Genomic DNA, 22,048 nt, shown 5'->3' with positions numbered 1-22,048 from the left:
AGCTTTAGCCAAGCAAATGGCTAAAGGATTTGAAAATGATGCGGTACTATTTCCAAAAGGGAAGAACTTCAAGAAAAGTTCTCCAAGCAAAGAAAAAGAAGAAAAGTCAACTAGTTACAAAGGTAACTATGAGAAGAAACCTCCCACATGTTACAAGTGTGGTAAGGTTGGTCACATAAAAATATGTTGTCGTTCTAAAGTCACAAAAGCAAACGTAGCTTGTATGATGAAGTCAAATTGGAGCAATGTTTTACCGTTGATACGGTTGTTAAGAAGAATCAATGGATTGTTTATTTGAGTTGCTCTCATCATGTGACCGGTGATGGAACTCTCCTTCATGATGTTAAAGATCACAATCAAAATTGAGTTGTAATCATGGCTGACAACTCAAATCATTCGATTAAAAAGGAAGGTAATGCTATTATTGATGTTAATAATGATACATTTACTTTGGAAGATGTTTATCTTGTTCCTAAATTAACCAATAACTTAGTTTCGGTACCTCAAATTACCGAATCTGGAAAGCATGTTCTTTTTGGTCCAACGGATGTGAAAGTCCTTGAAAATGTCAAGGAGATTGTGGGTGATGTTCTTTTCACGGTAGAAAAGAAAGGTTCTTTGTTTGTATTGTCCGCAGGTGAGGCTTATGTGAAGAAAACAAGTCAAACCAACAACGGAGCTATTTGGCATGCTAGACTAGGCCATGTGGGATATCAAATGTTGCAAAAGATATTCTCACATAAGCTAGTTGATGGAATTCCTCAAGTAAAGAATGTTCATGAGGAAGTAATATGCCAAGGTTGTCAATATGGAATGTCACACCGACTTCCATATAAGAAGTCAACAAATCGAAAACAAGGTTTGCTTAACTTGATTCATACGGACTTGATGGGGCCAACAAAAACACCAAGTTATAGCGGTCATTGATATGTAATGGTGTTAATTGATGACTATTCTCAGTTTACTTGGGTGAAATTCCTAAAGAAGAAAAGTGAAGCCTTATCAAAGTTCATAGAGTTCAAAGAAGCGGTAGAATCAGAATTTGGGAGAAAGGTAAAAGCTCTTAGGAGTGATAATGGTGGAGAATTCATGTCAAATGATTTCTTTACTTATTGTAAAACAAATGGTATTTCTCACCAAATGACTTGTCCAGATACTCCATAACAAAATGGGGTTTCAGAAAGAAAGATTGCTTACCTTGTTTCAATATGCTTATCTTGGTTACATGGCAAAGGGTTGCCTAGGAAGCTATGGGAGGAAGCACTTCAATGTGCTTGTCATGTGTCTAATAAGTTACAATCTTGGCCAGGTACACAAAAATCATCTTTTGAGCTAGCTTATGGTCAAAAGCCAAATGTAAGCTATTTTAGGCTGTTTTGTTATATTTGATATGTTCATGTTCTAAAAGCTAACCGAACCAAACTTGACCCAAAAGCTCGAAAGTGTATTTTTGTTGGTTATGATTCTCACAGGAAAGGTTGGAGGTTTATGGATCAAGAAACAAAGAAGTTTAACACTTCAAGAGATTTGGTATTTGATGAAGTGTCTTCTCAATTTTATGAATTGAGCAAAAATGGTGAAGAAAATAGAGATTACAAATTTATGTTTCCTAGCTTCGACACTCAAGAAGAAAGTGAGAATGATGGTATTTCTCAAACTCCAGAAGAGACACCTAGTGAAGAAGTACCAACTCAAGTTAGAAAGTCAACAAGAGAAAAGAGACAACCAAGACATCTAAGTGACTATGAGGTGAACACAGTCACAAGTTGTTTCTTTTCAGGTGGCTTAACCGAGAACCAACATGTTATGAAGAAGATAAAGATTCTCCGAATTGGAGAAAAGCAATGCAAGAGGAGATAGATGCATTGGTAAAAAAATGAAAATTGGGAGCTTGTCAAGAAACCGGAAGCATGTAAACCGGTTACTTGCAAATGGGTCTACCGTTTGAAGAAGAACTTGGATGGAACCATTAATAGGTTCAAGGCTCAGTTGGTGGCTCGTGGATTTTTTCAAAGTTATGGGCTTAATTATGAGGAAACTTTTAGCCCCGTGGCTAAAATGGTAATGGTGAGAACAATAATCTCACTAGCGGCTTACAAAGGGTGCAAATTATGGCAACTTGATATGAAGAATGCTTTTCTATATGGAGAGCTTGATCGTGAGGTATTCATGGAACAACTTATTGGGTTCACTTCACAAGGCCAGAAATTGCTTACTCGGTTGGCATTGTTTCACAATTTATGCAATGTCTAACTAATGTTCATCTTGATGCAGCAAAAAGGATCCTTTGTTATGTGAAAGGATCAATAGGCCACAGCTTGTGGTATAAGAAGTATGATAATGTTTTGTTAAAAGATTTTGTGGATGCATATTGGATGGGAGATGCAAATGATCGTCGTTCAACTTCGGGCTACTGTTTCAACATGGGTTCCGCTGTTATTTCATGGTGTAGCAAGAAGCAAGATGTTGTTGCTTTGTCAAGAACGGAAGCAGAATATATAGCTGCAACTATGGCTGCTCAAGAATGCACTTGGTTAAGAAGATTGATTGGTGATATATACTTAAAGAAGTAGATTATGTTGTCAAACTAAAATCTGACAATGAAAGTGCAATAAAACTTGCTTTGAATCCTATGTTTCATGCCTGTACTAAGAACATAGAAATGAGATATCATTTTATACGTGAAAAGGTTCTTAGCGTGGAGATCGAGCTAGCAAACGTAAGGACAAATGCTCAAGTAGCAGACATCTTTACTAAAGCTCTAATGAAATCCAAGTTTATGGAATTTTGAAAGGCGTTAGGGATTATTGATCAGGAGTTTGCACTAAGGGGGGGTGTTAAAATTAATGCAAACTCTAATCTCTCTTAAGCAAGTAGCACAACTACTCCATGTGTGTAGTATGTTTTAGTGTGTGTAGTATATGTTTTGTATCCATTAGTTATCTTCATTTGGCTTGCATTTATGATTTCACTTGTATTTAAACCCATGTATGTGATTCATAATAAAACTCAATAAATACACATTCTCTTCTACAATCTATCTTGTTTCATATTGTTTTCCTTACCTTCACATTTACAGCAATTTAAACTTATAGTTTTAATATCCAGATCTTAGATCAATCTTCGAGTAACAACTTGATCTCTGCAATTGGTTGAATAATTCATCAATCATCGGCAATGGGTACCGATTCTTGATTGTCAACTTGTTCAATTCTCTAAAGTCAACGCATAGCCTCATTGACCCTTCTTTCTTCTTAACAAATAAGACTGGAGCGCGAACCCTGAACTCCTCGGCCATAAAGTCCATCTGTTTGTGCTAGACACGAATTAGAGTATTACAACCCTAATGTTCTTCACCATTAGGAGATCCTATTCCATGTGAGCACCTTGCTCCTGTTAAAGTGTAAGCTTCGATTACTTGTTGGTTAAGTTACGGAAACGGCCAGCCCTAATTCTAATGGGTCAGGCCTAGGTGATTTAGACTAGGGTTTCTCTTAATCCTTGTCAATATATAGTCTCTCATATGTATGTGCTTTGTATAACCTCTAAAGTAATAATAATTACTCTCTAGTTCCAAATTGGATTAAGTCTCACATCGAGACTGAACAACTATAATTTCTTGTGTCATGTTCTTTATTTTCTAGTGTTTATTATTCGCCTATTGTGTTTGTGATTGCTTGTGATTAGGGTTGCTACTCTGATCAGGCAGGTTCATAGCCTTAACAACTGGTACCAGAGCTAGGCTATAGCCCCGATGTAGTGGACGGCGCAATGGGCGCACCCCGAGCCCACGCAGCGACGTGGCGCACCCCTGGCATGATGAGTTGATCTTGGAGCCTTGTACCAAAATCTTCCCTGCTACACATCCCAGGTTGAGAGTTCCGAGGTTGCGATGGTAAAGGTTGGACCAGACTATCATTAGAGGGGAGGCCCTATGGACTTGGGCTTAAGGGGAGGTTTGTTAGGGTGCAAACGAAATTCCCACATCGTTCATGGGGAAGAGAAAATGTATGTATATAAGTCTAAGGGGAAGTCCCTCTATCACCAATTTGGTTTTAGAAAAGGATGGATTCTTGAGCTTATAGAGTGATGAAAGCTTATTTGTTTTTGAATTTGTTGGAATGCTCATTGTTGTTCGAACCATATTTAATGTTGTTGTTCGAGTGTAAGATGACGAAATTGGGGGACAAATATTAGGAATTTGTTGTAGATTGTTCGGGTTTGACGAACTACCGTCGAGATAACTACCATATAGATGTAGTCTTGAAAATCCTTTGGAATAGTGGGTCGAATAGGGTTAGACATGGTTAAGTTTGTGTAGAGATGTATTTTTTGATGATGATGAAAATATAAAAGTGTTTGATTTGTTGTGTGATTTTGTGGAGTATATGTAATTTTATACAGATTAAATAATGAATTTAATTCGGATTAAAAAACATTAATCTTACCATTTCCACTGTAAGTTCAACGACTTTACATTCATAATATTGATTTATGCTTGATTTATAGTCTTTATCTCTTCCGTCTATGATCTTGCTCGTATGTGATTGTTTAAGATCTTTAAACGGACAAACTAATTGGTATCAGAGCTGGTACAATCGAGCACATGATTGGATCGAAGGTAAAAGATGTTAAATCTGCTGAAATTCATTTTAGATATCAATAGTTGACTTTTGTTGACCTTTTAGGGGTTTTGAAGATCTAGATCAAATTAAGAAAAAGTAAAAATGTAGAAAGGATGGAAATCATGTCATGAATATGCACGCAAAATCTCAGGTTCGGATTCAATGTTTTGATCAAGTTATATAAATGTTTAGGTTTCAAGTTTTTGAAACTGATTTCGATTAATTTATGGATTTTGAGAGTTTGTTTTCAAAATCTAATAATGGGTTATTGTTACCGGGTCCTAATGGTGCTTTCTGCAAATTTCATGAATTTTGGTTGAGTTTTGAAAAGTTTCGATTTGATATGTACAATTGAAGGGAGGAAGAACAAGACTGAAACATGTACCAAGTAAAAGGGACAATTGCAATGGTTGTAATTTTATGATATATATATATATATATATATATATATATATATATATATATATATATATATATATATAGGAGCACGATCCATGGATAAGCTTAAAAGGAGTACAAACGGGATAAGCAAAATAAATTTTTTTTTTTTTAATTTTTTTTACATTCATAAATCTGCATTAAAATGCACATCTAATCAAGTTTTTTCAAAAAAAAGGTTCAAAATCTTTCAAAAATCGATGATGAATGGTAAAATTAACCATTCATCGGGTTAATTTATCATTCATCTTGTTTACGATGAATTATAAAATTAATCAATGCTAAAAAAAACCAGTTGAATGGTTAAATTAACCATTCATCTGTTTTTTTTATCATTCATCATAAACAGATGAATGGTTAAATTAACCATTCATCTGTTTTTTTTAGCATTGATTAATTTTATCATTCATCGCGAACAAAACGAATGATAAATTAACCAGATGAATGGTTAATTTTACCATTCATCATCGATGTTTACCATTCATCATCGATTTTCGAACGATTTTGTTTAAAAACTTTTTAAAATTTTTTCGTTTTCTTCTATTTGCATATTAAAGGATCGTTTTTTTTTTTTTTTAAAAATTTTGAAATTTTACTTATCCAGTTTGTACCCCATTTAATGCTTATCCATGAATTGGTCCACTATATATATATACATATATATATATATATATATATATATATATATATATATATATATATATATATACATACATATATATATACATATATAGATATACATATATATATATACATATATACATATACATATATACATATACATATATACATATATACACACATACATATATATATATATATATATATATATATATATATATATATATATATATATATATATATATATATATATATATATATATATATATAATTGCTGTGGACCACACGTGTCCTTTATGTTCCCTTGCCTCCCCACACCCAACAAGAAACCTTTTATTTACCAACTAATTATCAATTCACATGAACCAATTCAGCAACTCATAGAGCCTGATCCAACCCAAAATCCGACCCGATTTAACTCAGATCCATACACAACCACTTAACACCTGTAAACTTTCCTCGTTAAATCTTTAACGACTGTTAACCTTAGGGACTACCAATGCAAAATTTTCAAAATTATTTCAGAATTTTCAATTTTGGTCCCTCAACACGTGTCCTTTATGTTCCCTTGCCTCCCCACACCCAACAAGAAACCTTTTATTTACCAACTAATTATCAATTCACATGAACCAATTCAGCAACTCATAGAGCCTGATCCAACCCAAAATCCGACCCGATTTAACTCGGATCCATACACTACCACTTAACACCTGTTAACTTTCCTCGTTAAATCTTTAACGACGGTTAACCTTAGGGACTACCAATGCAAAATTTTCAAAATTATTTCAGAATTTTCAATTTTGGTCCCTCAACTTTCTAAAAGTTTCATTTCATCCCCTGAACTTTAGGAAATTTATGACTTTGGTCCCTTAAGTTTCAAATTCTTACATCTTTGGTCCTCAACTTTTGTAAAATTTTCACCCAAGGTCCTTAATGTTTATTATTCATTATTTTCACACGAAACCTTTCTAGTATTTTTTTCACTGAAGTTTTGATGTATAAAGTTTAGTAGACAACCTCCTTGTCCGCTAGACTTATTTAGTAAGTGAGTATGGAATCACTTATTTTTTGAGAAGTATTATGGGGTAGTCGGGAGCATACGACTATTTATGGGCCAACAATGTTTATTATTCTGTACTTCTCGATATTTCATTTTATAGAGGGAATATGTTTGTTCCAGTTCCGCTTTGTCGAGGGAACTGAGTTGATGTTTCGCGATCATGAGATACCAATTTGACTTTGGTGAGTTTGATGGCAATAAAGACTTATTTGAGTTATTAAGTGTGGACCGGACTCCTCTATATATATTTCCTTTACAAAATGTAAGTTAGGATGAACGTTAGTACTACGATGTTTAATAGGATACAACTAACAATGAGGGGGAAGAGTCGGTTTATTTGATGATTGTATCAGAGTTGTCAATAGAGATCTAAGCTCAGTCTTAGGGAGAATCTTGTTGCATTGGTACTATAGGTAACACATGAAGTGACCCGTCCTAATCCATCCGGACGAAGTCCGTATCGATTATAAACGATTCACAATAGTTGATTACATTACGAGGTACTTGACCTCTATATGGTACATTTTACAAACATTGCATTCGTTTTTGAAAAGACAATATTTCATTGCATCGAAAGTTGATGGCATGCATACCATTTCATAATATATCTAACTATAATTGACTTAATATTAATCTTGATGAACTCAATGACTCGAATGCAATGTCTTTTGAAATATGTCATGAATGACTCCAAATAATATCCCTAAAATGAGCAACTGCACAGCGGAAGATTTCTTTCGTACCTGAGAATAGACATGCTTTAAAGTGTCAACCAAAAGGTTGGTGAGTTCATTAGTTTATCATAAATAATTATTTCATAATTTTAATAGACCACAAGATTTCATATTTCCATTTCTCATAAACATACGTCCCATGCATAGAGACAAAAATAATCATTCATATGGATTGAACACCTGGTAACCGACATTCACAATATGCATATAAGAATATCCCTATTATTACGGGATCCTCCTTACGACATGATATAAATAAAAAGGGCATATTCGATTTCGATAATTCAACCATAGAATGCAGTTTCACGTACTTGTGTCTATTTCGTAAAACATTTATAAAAAATTGCGCATGTATTCTCAGCCCAAAAATGTAAAGGGTAAAAAGGCAAATGAAACTCACCTATTGTATTTTGTAGTAAAAATACATACGACGACATTGAACAAAAGTATGGTTGGCCTCGGATTCACGAACCTATATCAAGTATATATATTAACACATATAATTGAAATCGAACAATTTACTTATTATTAGTGTTATAATTGTTATTTTAATATATTATATGTTTCATTCATATCATAATTAGATATATTTATTTTTATATACATTAAATAGATAATTCATTTTTATTACAAAAATATTAATATAGTTATGTTTTATTATTATAAATATATTTTTATATAGAATTCTTCATTTGAAACATTAATAATACTAATAATAATAATGATAAAAATAATACTAATTATAAAAATCATAATAATTCTTAAAATAACAAAAAATGATAATTTTAATAATAAAAATGGTAATCTTGATAAAAATGTTAATTTCAATAATAATACTAATTTTAATAAACATGATAAATTATAAAAATAATGATACTTTTAGTAATAATAATAATAATAATAATAATAATAATAATAATAATAATAATAATAATAATAATAATAATAATAATAATAATATTTGATGGTAATACTAATAATAATAATAATGATATTACTAATGCTAACAATAATGATAATAATATTAATTGTATAAATGATACTAATAATTATATTTTTAATATATGTAATAATCTAATAACAACAACAACAATAATAATAATAATAATAATAATAATAATAATAATAATAATAATAATAATAATAATAATAATAATATTAATAATATTAATAATAATAATAATAATAATAATAATAATAATAATAATAATAATAATAATAATAATAATAATAATAATAATTTTTATACGGAGTACCTAATAAAAAAATTCACGCGTTTTATTTGTCTCCCCAAATAGATCGAGCAGCAGAAGTAAAGAGGAGATGACACGGTTTAGGGATTTCGATTCGTCGAACAGATAAATAAATCAAGAAACAATCATCGGTGTAAACTAGGTTATCATCATCATCATCATCATCTAATCATCATCATCAATCCTAATCATCGAATAAATCTCAAAGAAATTGAAGCAGTGATGGTGTTTCGGTTGGTGTCTGTTCAAATTAAGAAGAAGGGTTAATCACCGCAGCGTGAAGTAACAAAGATTTCATCAAATCATCATCATCGATTATGAAATCGGTCTAGTAATCGATGAAGTAGGTAATTGGTGTTCTTTTATTTATTTATTTAAATAAATATAAATTTTTATCAACTATCAGCGATTATTATAGGTTATTAATTAATTCATTCAGATTTATTGCGATGAAAACTATTTGTTTGATTCAATTGTTTGAATAAGTTGGGAGATAATGAACATAGCTGTTTTCAATAATGGTGCTAAGGTTGTGGCTGTGTGATTGCCTCATGGTGATGATATTATTTTGTTTTGAGTTGTAATATTCGAACACGAAAGGATGTCCCAGCTGCAAAAGTTCTAACAGGTTTGTAACAGAAAAAGGAGATGCTCTTGATCGAATCATATGTATATGGTGTGTGTTTTAGTTCTTGATTTCTCCCAAAAATAGTATTAATAAATTGTTGATGTTTTTATTCGTTGGAAGCCAAACACGGACATCAGCTGTTGCAAGTAACTGGAATAGCTGCATATAAGTAGCAGCAAAATGGATAGCTGCTGTTGCAGCTCGTATACTAGGCAGTGACGACAACAATAGTGAAGATTATATGGTTGGTCGGATGAGAAGAAAGAAAGTAACTGAAATCATAATTTTTGCAGCTGTAGTAATAACAATAAGTGTGGTGATGTTTTTCTTCGGTTAGCAAGACCAACAAGAAAGGTTTGTATTGTCATAAGTCAAGTACCAACAATAGAGGATAACTTGATCATGTAACTATTTTGGAGTGATAACCGGTTAGCAGGTGTTGCAACAATCATCATAGTTGTAGCTTGACAAAAGAGAACGCAGCAGCAGCAGCAACTTTTATGGGTGGTGTGTGTTGGTTTACGATGTTGAGACAGGATCAAACAAAGAAACACAAGTGGTGTTAATTTTTTTCTATCAACAGTAGCAATAGGTAGTGATTTTACATGGTGGTTGTTGGTGAGGTTGAAGGTGGTGATGGAACTGAAGTGGTAGCAGTGGAGTGGTGATGGAGAGGATGAAGAAGATGTTTGATGTCTTGAATTACATGTGTGAGATATGTATATGTATATGGTTATATGCCATGTATATATAATATAGATAGAATAAGACATATAGTTAGATGAAGATAGTCAATGATAGATAAGGAAATATAACAAAAAGCTAAACTAGTGTGTCTTCTTATATTTAGAAGTATATCCTCTTATATTCTCTGTGACTCCTAATGTAACAAAATCTACATCAAATGTCCAATGTTTAAATTATAATAAAGCCATCGATTATTTCATTGTATTACACATTTTTTCCATGATTATTAATAATAGATGTTGTCCATGTAGGCTGAATTATTGGTTATATTTTGATTTGTATATGGTTGCAAAAGATCTACAAGATATTCCATAAGATATGGTGGTCCAAGAAATAAAGTTTATGATTAATAAAAGAACATGCCATCTCATATGATTTCTATATATTTGCTTTCCAATAATTGCTTGTTACTATCAATCACGTACAAAAACTCTTTTAAATTTACAATTATTTGATTTTAAATTACGTACGTGCCATCTCATATTATTCTACCAACAGTTCTCCTAAGGAGTGCAATATCGTGTCCTGTTGTTAATTAGTGGCGGATTAAAAGTCTTCAGAAAAATTCCATATTTTTAATTTAAATAGGTTTATTTATTTTGGTCATTATGGTATAAAATTCAGTCATTAATTATTAAGTAAAAAAAAATTAAATTAACTATTCCCTCTCCACTCCAAGTAAAATATAGTTAGTGTTAAATTTATCAAATAACTACTAAATATATTAATAATAAACATATAATTTATAAAACTCATTTTCTGATCACCGATTATTTTAAAATCACCTAAGTTCCTCTTTAACTTATTTACAATCAATCGAATGACAATTGAGCGTTACCACCATTTACTAAATAACTTCAAAACCCTATATATATTCTATATATCTATTTGTATATATAGATAAAATATTTATTGTACATTATTATTATTTTACATAATTAATTCTAACAATTACAATATATAATATTTCATATTATTATATACATATCTATTTACAAATAGTTGTTCTTGAATCGTAAGGAATGATCAAAGGTTAATTGAACACATGAACATAGTTTTTTCAAAGTTTTTAAGATTTCAACATTACAGACTTTGCTTATCGTGTCGGATTCATATTAAGATTATGTAGTGACCCGAACTTTTCCATGTTTATATATATTAATTGAGATTGATATTTACATGATTAAATGTTTCTAACATGTTAAGCAATCAAACTTGTTAAGACTTGATTAATTGAAATATGTTTCATATAGACAATTGACCACCCAAGTTGACTGGTGATTCACGAACGTTAAAACTTGTAAAAACTATACGATGACATATATATGGTTATATATATAGTTAACATGTTTTTATTATAAGTATGTATCTCATTAGGTATTTTAACAATGAGTTATATACATAAAAATGAGACTATTAATTTAAGAAACTCGAAAACGATATATATAACGATTATCGTTATAACAACGTCTTACTAGGTACATATGAATCATATTAAGATATTGATACACTTGGTTAATTATGTTAAATGATAAGTAAATATATTATTAAGTGTATTAACAATGAAATACATATGTAAAAATAAGACTACTAACTTAATTATTTCGAAACGAGACATATATGTAACGATTATCGTTGTAACAACATTTAACTGTATATACATCATACTAAGATATATTATATATCATAATATCATGATAATATAATAATTTAACATCTCATTTGTTATAATAAACAATGGGTTAACAACATTCAACAAGATCGTTAACCTAAAGGTTTCAAAACAACATTTACATGTAACGACTAACGATGACTTAACGACTCAGTTAAAATGTATATACATGTAGTGTTTTAATATGTATTCATACACTTTTGAAAGACTTCAAGACACTTATCAAAATACTTCTACTTAACAAAAATGCTTACAATTACATCCTCGTTCAGTTTCATCAACAATTCTACTCGTATGCACCCGTATTCGTACTCGTACAATACACAACTTTTAGATGTATGTACTATTGGTATATACACTCCAATGATCAGCTCTTAGCAGCCCATGTGAGTCACCTAACACATGTGGGAACCATCATTTGGCAACTAGCATGAAATATCTCATAAAATTACAAAAATATAAGTAATCATTCATGACTTATTTACATGAAAACAAAATTACATATCCTTTATATCTAATCCATACACCAACGACCAAAAACACCTACAAACACTTTCATTCTTCAATTTTCTTCATCTAATTGATCTCTCTCAAGTTCTATCTTCAAGTTCTAAGTGTTCTTCATATATTTTAAAAGTTCTAGTTACATAAAATCAAGAATACTTTCAAGTTTTCTAGCTCACTTCCAATCTTGTAAGTTGATCATCCAACCTCAAGAAATCTTTGTTTCTTATAGTAGGTTATCATTCTAATACAAGGTAATAATCATATTCAAACTTTGGTTCAATTTCTATAACTATAACAATCTTATTTCAAGTGATGATCTTACTTGAACTTATTTTCGTGTCATGATTCTGCTTCAAGAACTTCGAGACATCCAAGGATCCGTTGAAGCTAGATCCATTTTTCTATTTTCCAGTAGGTTTATCCAAGGAACTTAAGGTAGTAATGATGTTCATAACATCATTCGATTCATACATATAAAGCTATCTTATTTGAAGGTTTAAACTTGTAATCACTAGAACATAGTTTAGTTAATTCTAAACTTGTTCGCAAACAAAAGTTAATCCTTCTAACTTGACTTTTAAAATTAACTAAACACATGTTCTATATCTATATGATATGCTAACTTAATGATTTAAAACCTGAAAACACGAAAAACACCGTAAAACCGGATTTACGCCGTCGTAGTAACACCGCGAGCTGTTTTGGGTTAGTTAATTAAAAACTATGATAAACTTTGATTTAAAAGTTGTTATTCTGATAAAATGATTTTTATTATGAACATGAAACTATATCCAAAAATTATGGTTAAACTCAAAGTGGAAGTATGTTTTCTAAAATGGTCATCTAGACGTCGTTCTTTCGACTGAAATGACTACCTTTACAAAAACGACTTGTAACTTATTTTTCCGACTATAAACCTATACTTTTTCTGTTTAGATTCATAAAATAGAGTTCAATATGAAACCATAGCAATTTGATTCACTCAAAACAAGATTGGATAATTTTTCTCATTTTAGCTACGTGAAAATTGGTAACAAATCTATTCCAACCATAACTTAATCAACTTGTATTGTATATTATGTAATCTTGAGATACCATAGACACGTATACAATGTTTCGACCTATCATGTCGACACATCTATATATATTTCGGAACAACCATAGACACTCTATATGTGAATGTTGGAGTTAGCTATACAAGGTTGAGGTTGATTCCAAAATATATATAGTTTGAGTTGTGATCAATACTGAGATACGTATACGCTGGGTCTTGGATTGATTCAAGATAATATTTATCGATTTATTTCTGTACATCTAATTGTGGACAACTAGTTGTAGGTTACTAACGAGGACAGCTGACTTAATAAACTTAAAACATCAAAATATATTAAAAGTGTTGTAAATATATTTTGAACATACTTTGATATATATGTATATATTGTTATAGGTTCGTGAATCAACCAGTGGCCAAGTCTTACTTCCCGACGAAGTAAAAATCTGTGAAAGTGAGTTATAGTCCCACTTTTAAAATCTAATATTTTTGGGATGAGAATACATGCAGGTTTTATAAATGATTTACAAAATAGACACAAGTACGTGAAACTACATTCTATGGTTGAATTATCAAAATCGAATATGCCCCTTTTTATTAAGTCTGGTAATCTAAGAATTTGGGAACAGACACCCTAATTGACGCGAATCCTAAAGATAGATCTATCGGGCCCAACAAGCCCCATCCAAAGTACTGGATGCTTTAGTACTTCGAAATTTATATCATATCCGAAGGGTGTCCCGGAATGATGGGGATATTCTTATATATGCATCTTGTTAATGTCGGTTACCAGGTGTTCACCATATGAATGATTTTTATCTCTATGTATGGGATGTGTATTGAAATATGAAATCTTGTGGTCTATTATTATGATTTGATATATATAGGTTAAACCTATAACTCACCAACATTTTTGTTGACGTTTTAAGCATGTTTATTCTCAGGTGATTATTAAGAGCTTCCGCTGTCGCATACTTAAATAAGGACGAGATTTGGAGTCCATGTTTGTATGATATTGTGTAAAAACTGCATTCAAGAAACTTATTTTGTTGTAACATATTTGTATTGTAAACCATTATGTAATGGTCGTGTGTAAACAGGATATTTTAGATTATCATTATTTGATAATCTACGTAAAGCTTTTTAAACCTTTATTGATGAAATAAAGGTGATGGTTTGTTTTAAAATGAATGCAGTCTTTGAAAAACGTATCATATAGAGGTCAAAACCTCGCAACGAAATCAATTAATATGGAACGTTTTTAATCAATAAGAACGGGACATTTCAGTTGGTATCAGAGCTGGTTTAATGCCGTTTATGTGCGGGTTAATCGTAGAGGGGGTTCTCACAGTGTTACCTGTGACGAAGCATTGGCTCTTACTCCTCGCGGTCCCTATTAGGGTTGGCTGTACTGCCGAGAGGCGGGCCGTAAAATCAGTGTCTGAGGTACGCTCAGTGGTCACCAGGCGGTTAGCTGGGAAGGCACTGAGTGGGATGCGTCCCCACTGTTATTTCAGTTGGTATCCGAGCGTTGGTCTTAGAGAACCAGAATTTTGCATTAGTGTATCTTATCGAGTTTGTTAGGATGCATTAGTGAGTCTGGACTTCGACCGTGTTTACTTGAAAAATGATTGCTTAACAAATTTTGTTGGAAACTATATATTTTTAACATGTGAATATTATGTGATATATTAATCTCTTAACGCGTTTGATATTATGTGATAGATGTCTACCTCTAGAACAAGTCCCATTGACTCACCTAATAATAATGAAGAGTCAAATGTAAATTGGAATGATTCGTGGACTGATTCACAAGTTCCCGAAGAGGAATCGGAAGAAGAGTCGGAACCGGAAGAAGAATCGGAACCGGAAGAAGAATCGGAACCGGATGAAGAAGTAGAACCGGTGGGGGAAATAATAAAACGGTTAAGTAAAAGAAAATCCTCAACCAACCGACCAAGGTTAATTATGGTCAATGGTGTTTCCGCCAAGGAAGCAAAATATTGGGAGGATTACCAATTCTCCGATGAATCGGATTCCGACGAGAATTCCGATGATGTTATAGAAATTACCCCAACTGAATTTAAAAAGGAAAAAGAAAATAATAAGGGAAAGGGCATAAAAGTAGAGAAATCTAATTCCAACCCCGATGAACTTTATATGTATCGTTAACCCCCGAAGTCCTTAAGTTGTAACATTGACCCGGGAACCTCTAAACCACCAGGTTTTTCTAAACCAATGTGGACAACGACGGCTCGTATTAGGGGAACATCATATATCCCTAGAAACTTGGCAAAATGAACCAAAACCGAAGAAGAAGAAACGAGCGAGTCGGAATAAGATAGTTGTATTCGTGTGGTGTAATATATGTAATATAGTGTGCTTATGCTTTATGATATATGTAAAAATTTCTTGTATTAATAAGTATTTTTTTTATGAATCTAACTCTTGTCTATTTTACAGTTTAAAAACACAAAATGGATAGACAACCCAATATTTTAAGAGACCTACCCGGAGACATGATTGATGAAATCTTGTCTAGAGTCGGTCAGAATTCCTCGGCACAACTATTTAAGGCGAGATCAGTTTGTAAGACATTCGAAGAACGTTCCAAGAATGTCTTGGTTTATAAGAGACTTTCGTTTGAAAGATGGGGGATATCACATTGGGAAACCCATAAGTTACGATGTGTTTACTTTGATGCATATATTGCGGGGAACCCAAATGCTATTTTACGCAACGGGTTAAGAAATTATTTTGACTCAATATATCCGAATATTGGACTTCGTGATTTAGAAAAAGCGGCTAACATGCAACATAAAGAAGCATGTTATGCTTACGGATTAGTAATGTTCGCTTCTCACCAAAGTGAGAACAAGAACATCGGGCTACAACTATTAAACAAAACGTTTCCACAAGTGACGGAGTCGGTAATTGGGGTAAGAAATGAGGTTTTTAGATTGTTACGGGACTGTTGGACATTACGTAACCCTCGTCCCTTTGACAACGTTACAACACGCTGTCTTATCAACGGCCATAACGGTTATGTTCCACAAGACCAAGGATGGGAAGTAATCCTAGTAAAACCAGAATGCATGACTTGTTTCTGGACGTATGAATTACGTGTCTTTATTGCCTTTGCTGAACGACTTGTGTACTAGCTAGAATTATCTTCACAACTATCTTGTATCAAAGTTATTGTGTGCTATATTTCATGCTTTATGTAAAATAAGCGGTATTGTAAGTTTGTAAAATATTGTATAAAAGTTTGAACGTGAAATATTATTATAATCAGTTTTTCATATAGAATTGTAGTAGTTGAATTGTATATTAGCTACTAAGTATGAACTTAACGGGTAGGTACTACCCGAATTTAAACTTATAAAACGCTAATATGAAGAAAAAGCTTTTATAAATGAGTTCATATTATGCTACGAAATACTATTAACTACTCTTAATATTCTGTATGATTAACTTGTTCCATTTAACTATTTTGAAGGAAATGGCACCGACTACTCGACACACCGTGAATATGAATGAAGAGGAATTCCGTACTTTTCTAGCTTCAAACATAGCCGCAGTACAGGCTGCGCTACATACCAACAATAACCTTGGATCTAGCAGTACAGGAAATCGTGTAGGATGCACCTACAAAGAATTCACTGCCTGCAAACCTTTGGAATTTGATGGAAGCGAAGGACCGATCGGATTGAAACGGTGGACCGAGAAGGTCGAATCGGTGTTTACCATAAGTAAGTATACTGAAGAGGACAAAGTGAAGTACGCTACGCATACCTTCACAGGTTCTGCGTTAACATGGTGGAATACCTATCTAGAGCAAGTGGGACAAGACGATGCGTACGCACTACCGTGGTCAGCATTCAAGCACTTGATGAACGAGAAGTACCGTCCCAGAACCGAGGTCAATAAGCTCAAGACAGAACTTAGAGGGTTACGAACCCAAGGATTTGATATTACCACGTACGAAAGACGATTCACAGAATTGTGCCTATTGTGTCCGGGAGCATTCGAAGATGAGGAAGAGAAGATCGACGCGTTTGTGAAAGGATTACCGGAAAGAATCCAAGAAGATATAAGTTCACACGAGCCCGCCTCTATACAACAGGCATGTAGAATGGCTCACACACTAGTGAACCAGATTGAAGAAAGAATTAAAGAACAGACTGCTGAAGAGGCCAATGTGAAGCAAGTCAAAAGAAAGTGGGAGGAAAACGGTGATAAGAATCACCAATACAACAACAACAGCAATTACAACAATAATCGCAACAATTATCCCAACAATCGCAACATCAATCGCAACTACAACAAACGGCCCAACAACAACAACAACAACAAAAACAGCAATTACAACAATCATCCCAACAACAATAATAACCGCAACAACAACAACAATCAGAAGCAGCTATGCCAAAGGTGTGAAAAGTATCACTCGGGGTTCTGCACCAAATTTTGCAATAAGTGTAAAAGAAATGGTCATAGCGCGGCGAAGTGTGAGGTCTACGGACCAGGGGTTAATAGAACGAAAGGAACAAATGGTGTCGGAACGAGTAATAGCGGAGCAAGTAGTGTCGGAGCAAGTTATGCCAATGTAGTTTGTTATAAATGTGGAAAATCGGGCCACATTATTAGAAATTGCCCGAACCAGGAGAACACGAATGGACAAGGCCGCGGAAGAGTTTTCAATATTAATGCGGCAGAGGCACAGGAAGACCCGGAGCTTGTTACGGGTACGTTTCTTATTGACAATAAATCTGCTTACGTTTTATTTGATTCGGGTGCGGATAGAAGCTATATGAGTAGAGATTTTTGTGCTAAATTAAGTTGTCCATTGACGCCTTTGGATAGTAAATTTTTACTCGAATTAGCAAATGGTAAATTAATTTCAGCAGATAATATATGTCGGAATCGAGAAATTAAACTGGTTAGCGAAACATTTAAGATTGATTTGATACCAGTAGAGTTAGGGAGTTTTGATGTGATAATCGGTATGGACTGGTTGAAAGAAGTGAAAGCAGAGATCGTCTGTTACAAAAATGCAATTCGCATTATACGAGAAAAAGGAAAACCCTTAATGGTGTACGGAGAAAAGGGCAACACGAAGCTACATCTTATTAGTAATTTGAAGGCACAAAAACTAATAAGAAAAGGTTTCTATGCTGTTCTAGCACACGTCGAGAAAGTACAAACTGAAGAAAAGAGCATCAATGATGTTCCCATTGCAAAAGAATTTCCCGATGTATTTTCGAAAGAATTACCGGGATTACCCCCACATCGATCTGTTGAATTTCAAATAGATCTTGTACCAGGAGCTGCACCAATAGCTCGTACTCCTTACAGACTCGCACCCAGTGAGATGAAAGAACTGCAAAGACAATTACAAGAACTTTTAGAGCGTGGTTTCATTCGACCAAGCACATCACCGTGGGGAGCTCCTGTTTTGTTTGTCAAGAAGAAAGATGGTACATTCAGGTTGTGTATCGACTACCGAGAGTTGAACAAACTTACCATCAAGAACCGCTACCCACTACCGAGAATCGACGACTTATTTGATCAACTACAAGGCTCGTCTGTTTATTCAAAGATTGACTTACGTTCCGGGTATCATCAAATGCGGGTGAAAGAAGATGATATTCCAAAGACTGCTTTCAGAACACGTTACGGTCATTATGAGTTTATGGTCATGCCGTTTGGTTTAACTAATGCACCAGCTGTGTTCATGGACCTTATGAACCGAGTGTGTGGACCATACCTTGACAAGTTTGTCATTGTTTTCATTGATGACATACTTATTTACTCAAAGAATGACCAAGAACACGGTGAACATTTGAGAAAGGTGTTAGAAGTATTGAGGAAGGAAGAATTGTACGCTAAGTTTTCAAAGTGTGCATTTTGGTTGGAAGAAGTTCAATTCCTCGGTCACATAGTGAACAAAGAAGGTATTAAGGTGGATCCGGCAAAGATAGAAACTGTTGAAAAGTGGGAAACCCCGAAAACTCCGAAACACATACGCCAGTTTTTAGGACTAGCTGGTTACTACAGAAGGTTCATCCAAGATTTTTCCAGAATAGCAAAACCCTTGACTACATTAACGCATAAAGGGAAGAAATTTGAATGTAATGATGAACAAGAGAAAGCGTTTCAGTTATTGAAGAAAAAGCTAACTACGGCACCTATATTGTCATTGCCTGAAGGGAATGATGATTTTGTGATTTATTGTGACGCATCAAAGCAAGGTCTCGGTTGTGTATTAATGCAACGAATGAAGGTGATTGCTTATGCGTCTAGACAATTGAAGATTCACGAACAAAATTATACGACGCATGATTTGGAATTATGAGCGGTTGTTTTTGCATTAAAGACTTGGAGGCACTACTTATATGGGGTCAAAAGTATTATATATACCGACCATAAAAGTCTTCAACACATATTTAATCAGAAACAACTGAATATGAGGCAGCGTAGGTGGATTGAATTGTTGAATGATTACGACTTTGAGATTCGTTACCACCCGGGGAAGGCAAATGTGGTAGCCGATGCCTTGAGCAGGAAGGACAGAGAACCCATTCGAGTAAAATCTATGAATATAATGATTCATAATAACCTTACTACTCAAATAAAGGAGGCGCAACAAGGAGTTTTAAAAGAGGGTAATTTAAAGGATGAAATACCCAAAGGATCGAAGAAGCATCTTAATATTCAGGAAGACTGTAACGACCCGCACTTTTTCGATCGTTCTATACTTATAAGATTGATATTTACATAAATTAAACCTTACCAACATGATAAGCAATCCAAATTGTCGAGATTTATATTTCCGAAAAGAGTTTTACACAACGTTTGACCGTCTAGTTTGACCGATGATATCACGAACTATACAATATATGATAATTATACGTTTGTGTATATAAATGTATATATACATATTTAACATGATTAATAAATGTTTTAATATCTCATTTTGTATTAATAACAACAAGTTATATGTGTATTTTGAAACTACTAACTTAAGTTTTCAAAACGATAACTATACGTAACGTTATTTGACATAAATACTTAAGACATATAATGTTTATACATATATTGTATAAGTAATGTATTTAATCACTTTTAAAGACTTAAATACATAAAACCATATAAGTATATTCACAAAAGATAGCTATATTTGAATCCTCATTCCATTTTTCACAAAATTTCTATACGTATACCTAGAGTATTTGTACTCGTATCATACCAAGCTCCTATACGTATTTACTAATAGTAAATACACATCAAAATCACCACCTAACCAGCCATTATTCATGCCATGAGGGCTAGGTAATTGAATTTGGAAGCAATTAGGACTAGATACATAAAATGATAGCTTGGAATTTTTGTCCATATACCTCATAAAACACGTTTTTAGGGTGTATATATACATGATCATTTTGCTTCATTTACTACTTCAATTTCCTAGCTAAAACACACACTCTTTCTTACTCTCTAAACTCCATAACAACCCAGCAAAATTCCATAAAGATCTAGCTTCAAAAACCATACTAAAACACCATAAGAAAACCATACAAAAACATTTCAAGAAAACCCTCCAAGAACACCAACTTACTTCCAATCTTTCATCCACTTCTATCACCCTTTTGATTCTAGCTTCTTACTCCTCTTTTACAGCAAACTTATCCAAGGAACTTGAGGTAGAATCTATGTTCATAACCTTATTCAATTCATATATATATAACTATCTTATTTTGTGGTACAAAAGTTTAACAACAAGAACATAGTTTGAATGTTTTCAAACTTGTTGCAAACTAAATAGATCCTTCTAACTTAACTTTTAAAATACTTCAAGAAATGTAACATAACTTATTTATATGTTAATTTAACAAGGTAAAACTTGGTTTTTCAAAGTATAAGTATTTTTGGAAAAATGGTCATTAAATGATTTTGTTGTAACAAAAATGTTTAACTTCATATGTTTCACTAAACTTTCACTTATGCCGTATGATTTTGAATACAAACCAAGGTATTTACAGTTCATAGTCTTAAAGAAGAACTCGATCCAAGAAGATGGCAATTTGAATCAACGAAAACGGACTTGTAACGAAGAAACTATGACCGAAACAAAATTGGCTATCCTAGACATTTTCAACTTCGGGATTCATTGGAAAAATTTACATAAAATCACATACTTCTAAGATAACATGATATTTTATATATATGTACTCATAATTCAATTTCATATGGTTCAGGATCACCCGTAAGCAACACGAGAAGATTAATCATAAGATCCCATGATTGTACGCAACACGTCATTTGACAACACCGGTACTTTATGTACGCAACACGTCATTTGACAACACCGGTACCATGGGTCAAGATTAATCTCGACCAATACATATACGTTGGGGTTTTATTTATTTCGTTGGGGGTTTTATTTATTGCGGGTATATTAAACATCTAAAAAAAATGAACCATTAAAAATTGAATTGCTAACCTCGGACAGCTAACTTCGGACTAAGGAAATATTCAAAGTATTAAAAGTATAACAAGTATATATATATATAACGTTTGTTTTAAAATGAAAACATATTGATATATTATATATGGATAGGTTCGTGATATCAACCGGAAGACCGAGTCAAATTATATATATCATCAAGACAAGAGTGAGTATATAGTCCCACTTTTAAACTCTAAATA

General features: G+C 33.0%; 1 protein-coding gene across 1 annotated transcript; it reads left to right on the top strand.

The window, feature by feature from the left end:
• Window positions 1–2,058: 2,058 nt before the first annotated feature.
• On the top strand, window positions 2,059–2,573 carry LOC139849703 (secreted RxLR effector protein 161-like). Its single transcript, XM_071839334.1, has 2 exons — window positions 2,059–2,200; window positions 2,275–2,573. Exons 1-2 carry the CDS (start codon window positions 2,059–2,061, stop codon window positions 2,571–2,573), a joined length of 441 nt encoding a protein of 146 aa, XP_071695435.1.
• Window positions 2,574–22,048: the final 19,475 nt, after the last annotated feature.

The sequence above is a fragment of the Rutidosis leptorrhynchoides genome, chromosome 5 (genome assembly GCF_046630445.1).
Source record: "Rutidosis leptorrhynchoides isolate AG116_Rl617_1_P2 chromosome 5, CSIRO_AGI_Rlap_v1, whole genome shotgun sequence".
Lineage (NCBI taxonomy): Eukaryota > Viridiplantae > Streptophyta > Magnoliopsida > Asterales > Asteraceae > Rutidosis > Rutidosis leptorrhynchoides.
Note: the sequence above shows the minus strand (reverse complement) of the source record. Positions and strands in the feature narration are given on the sequence as shown.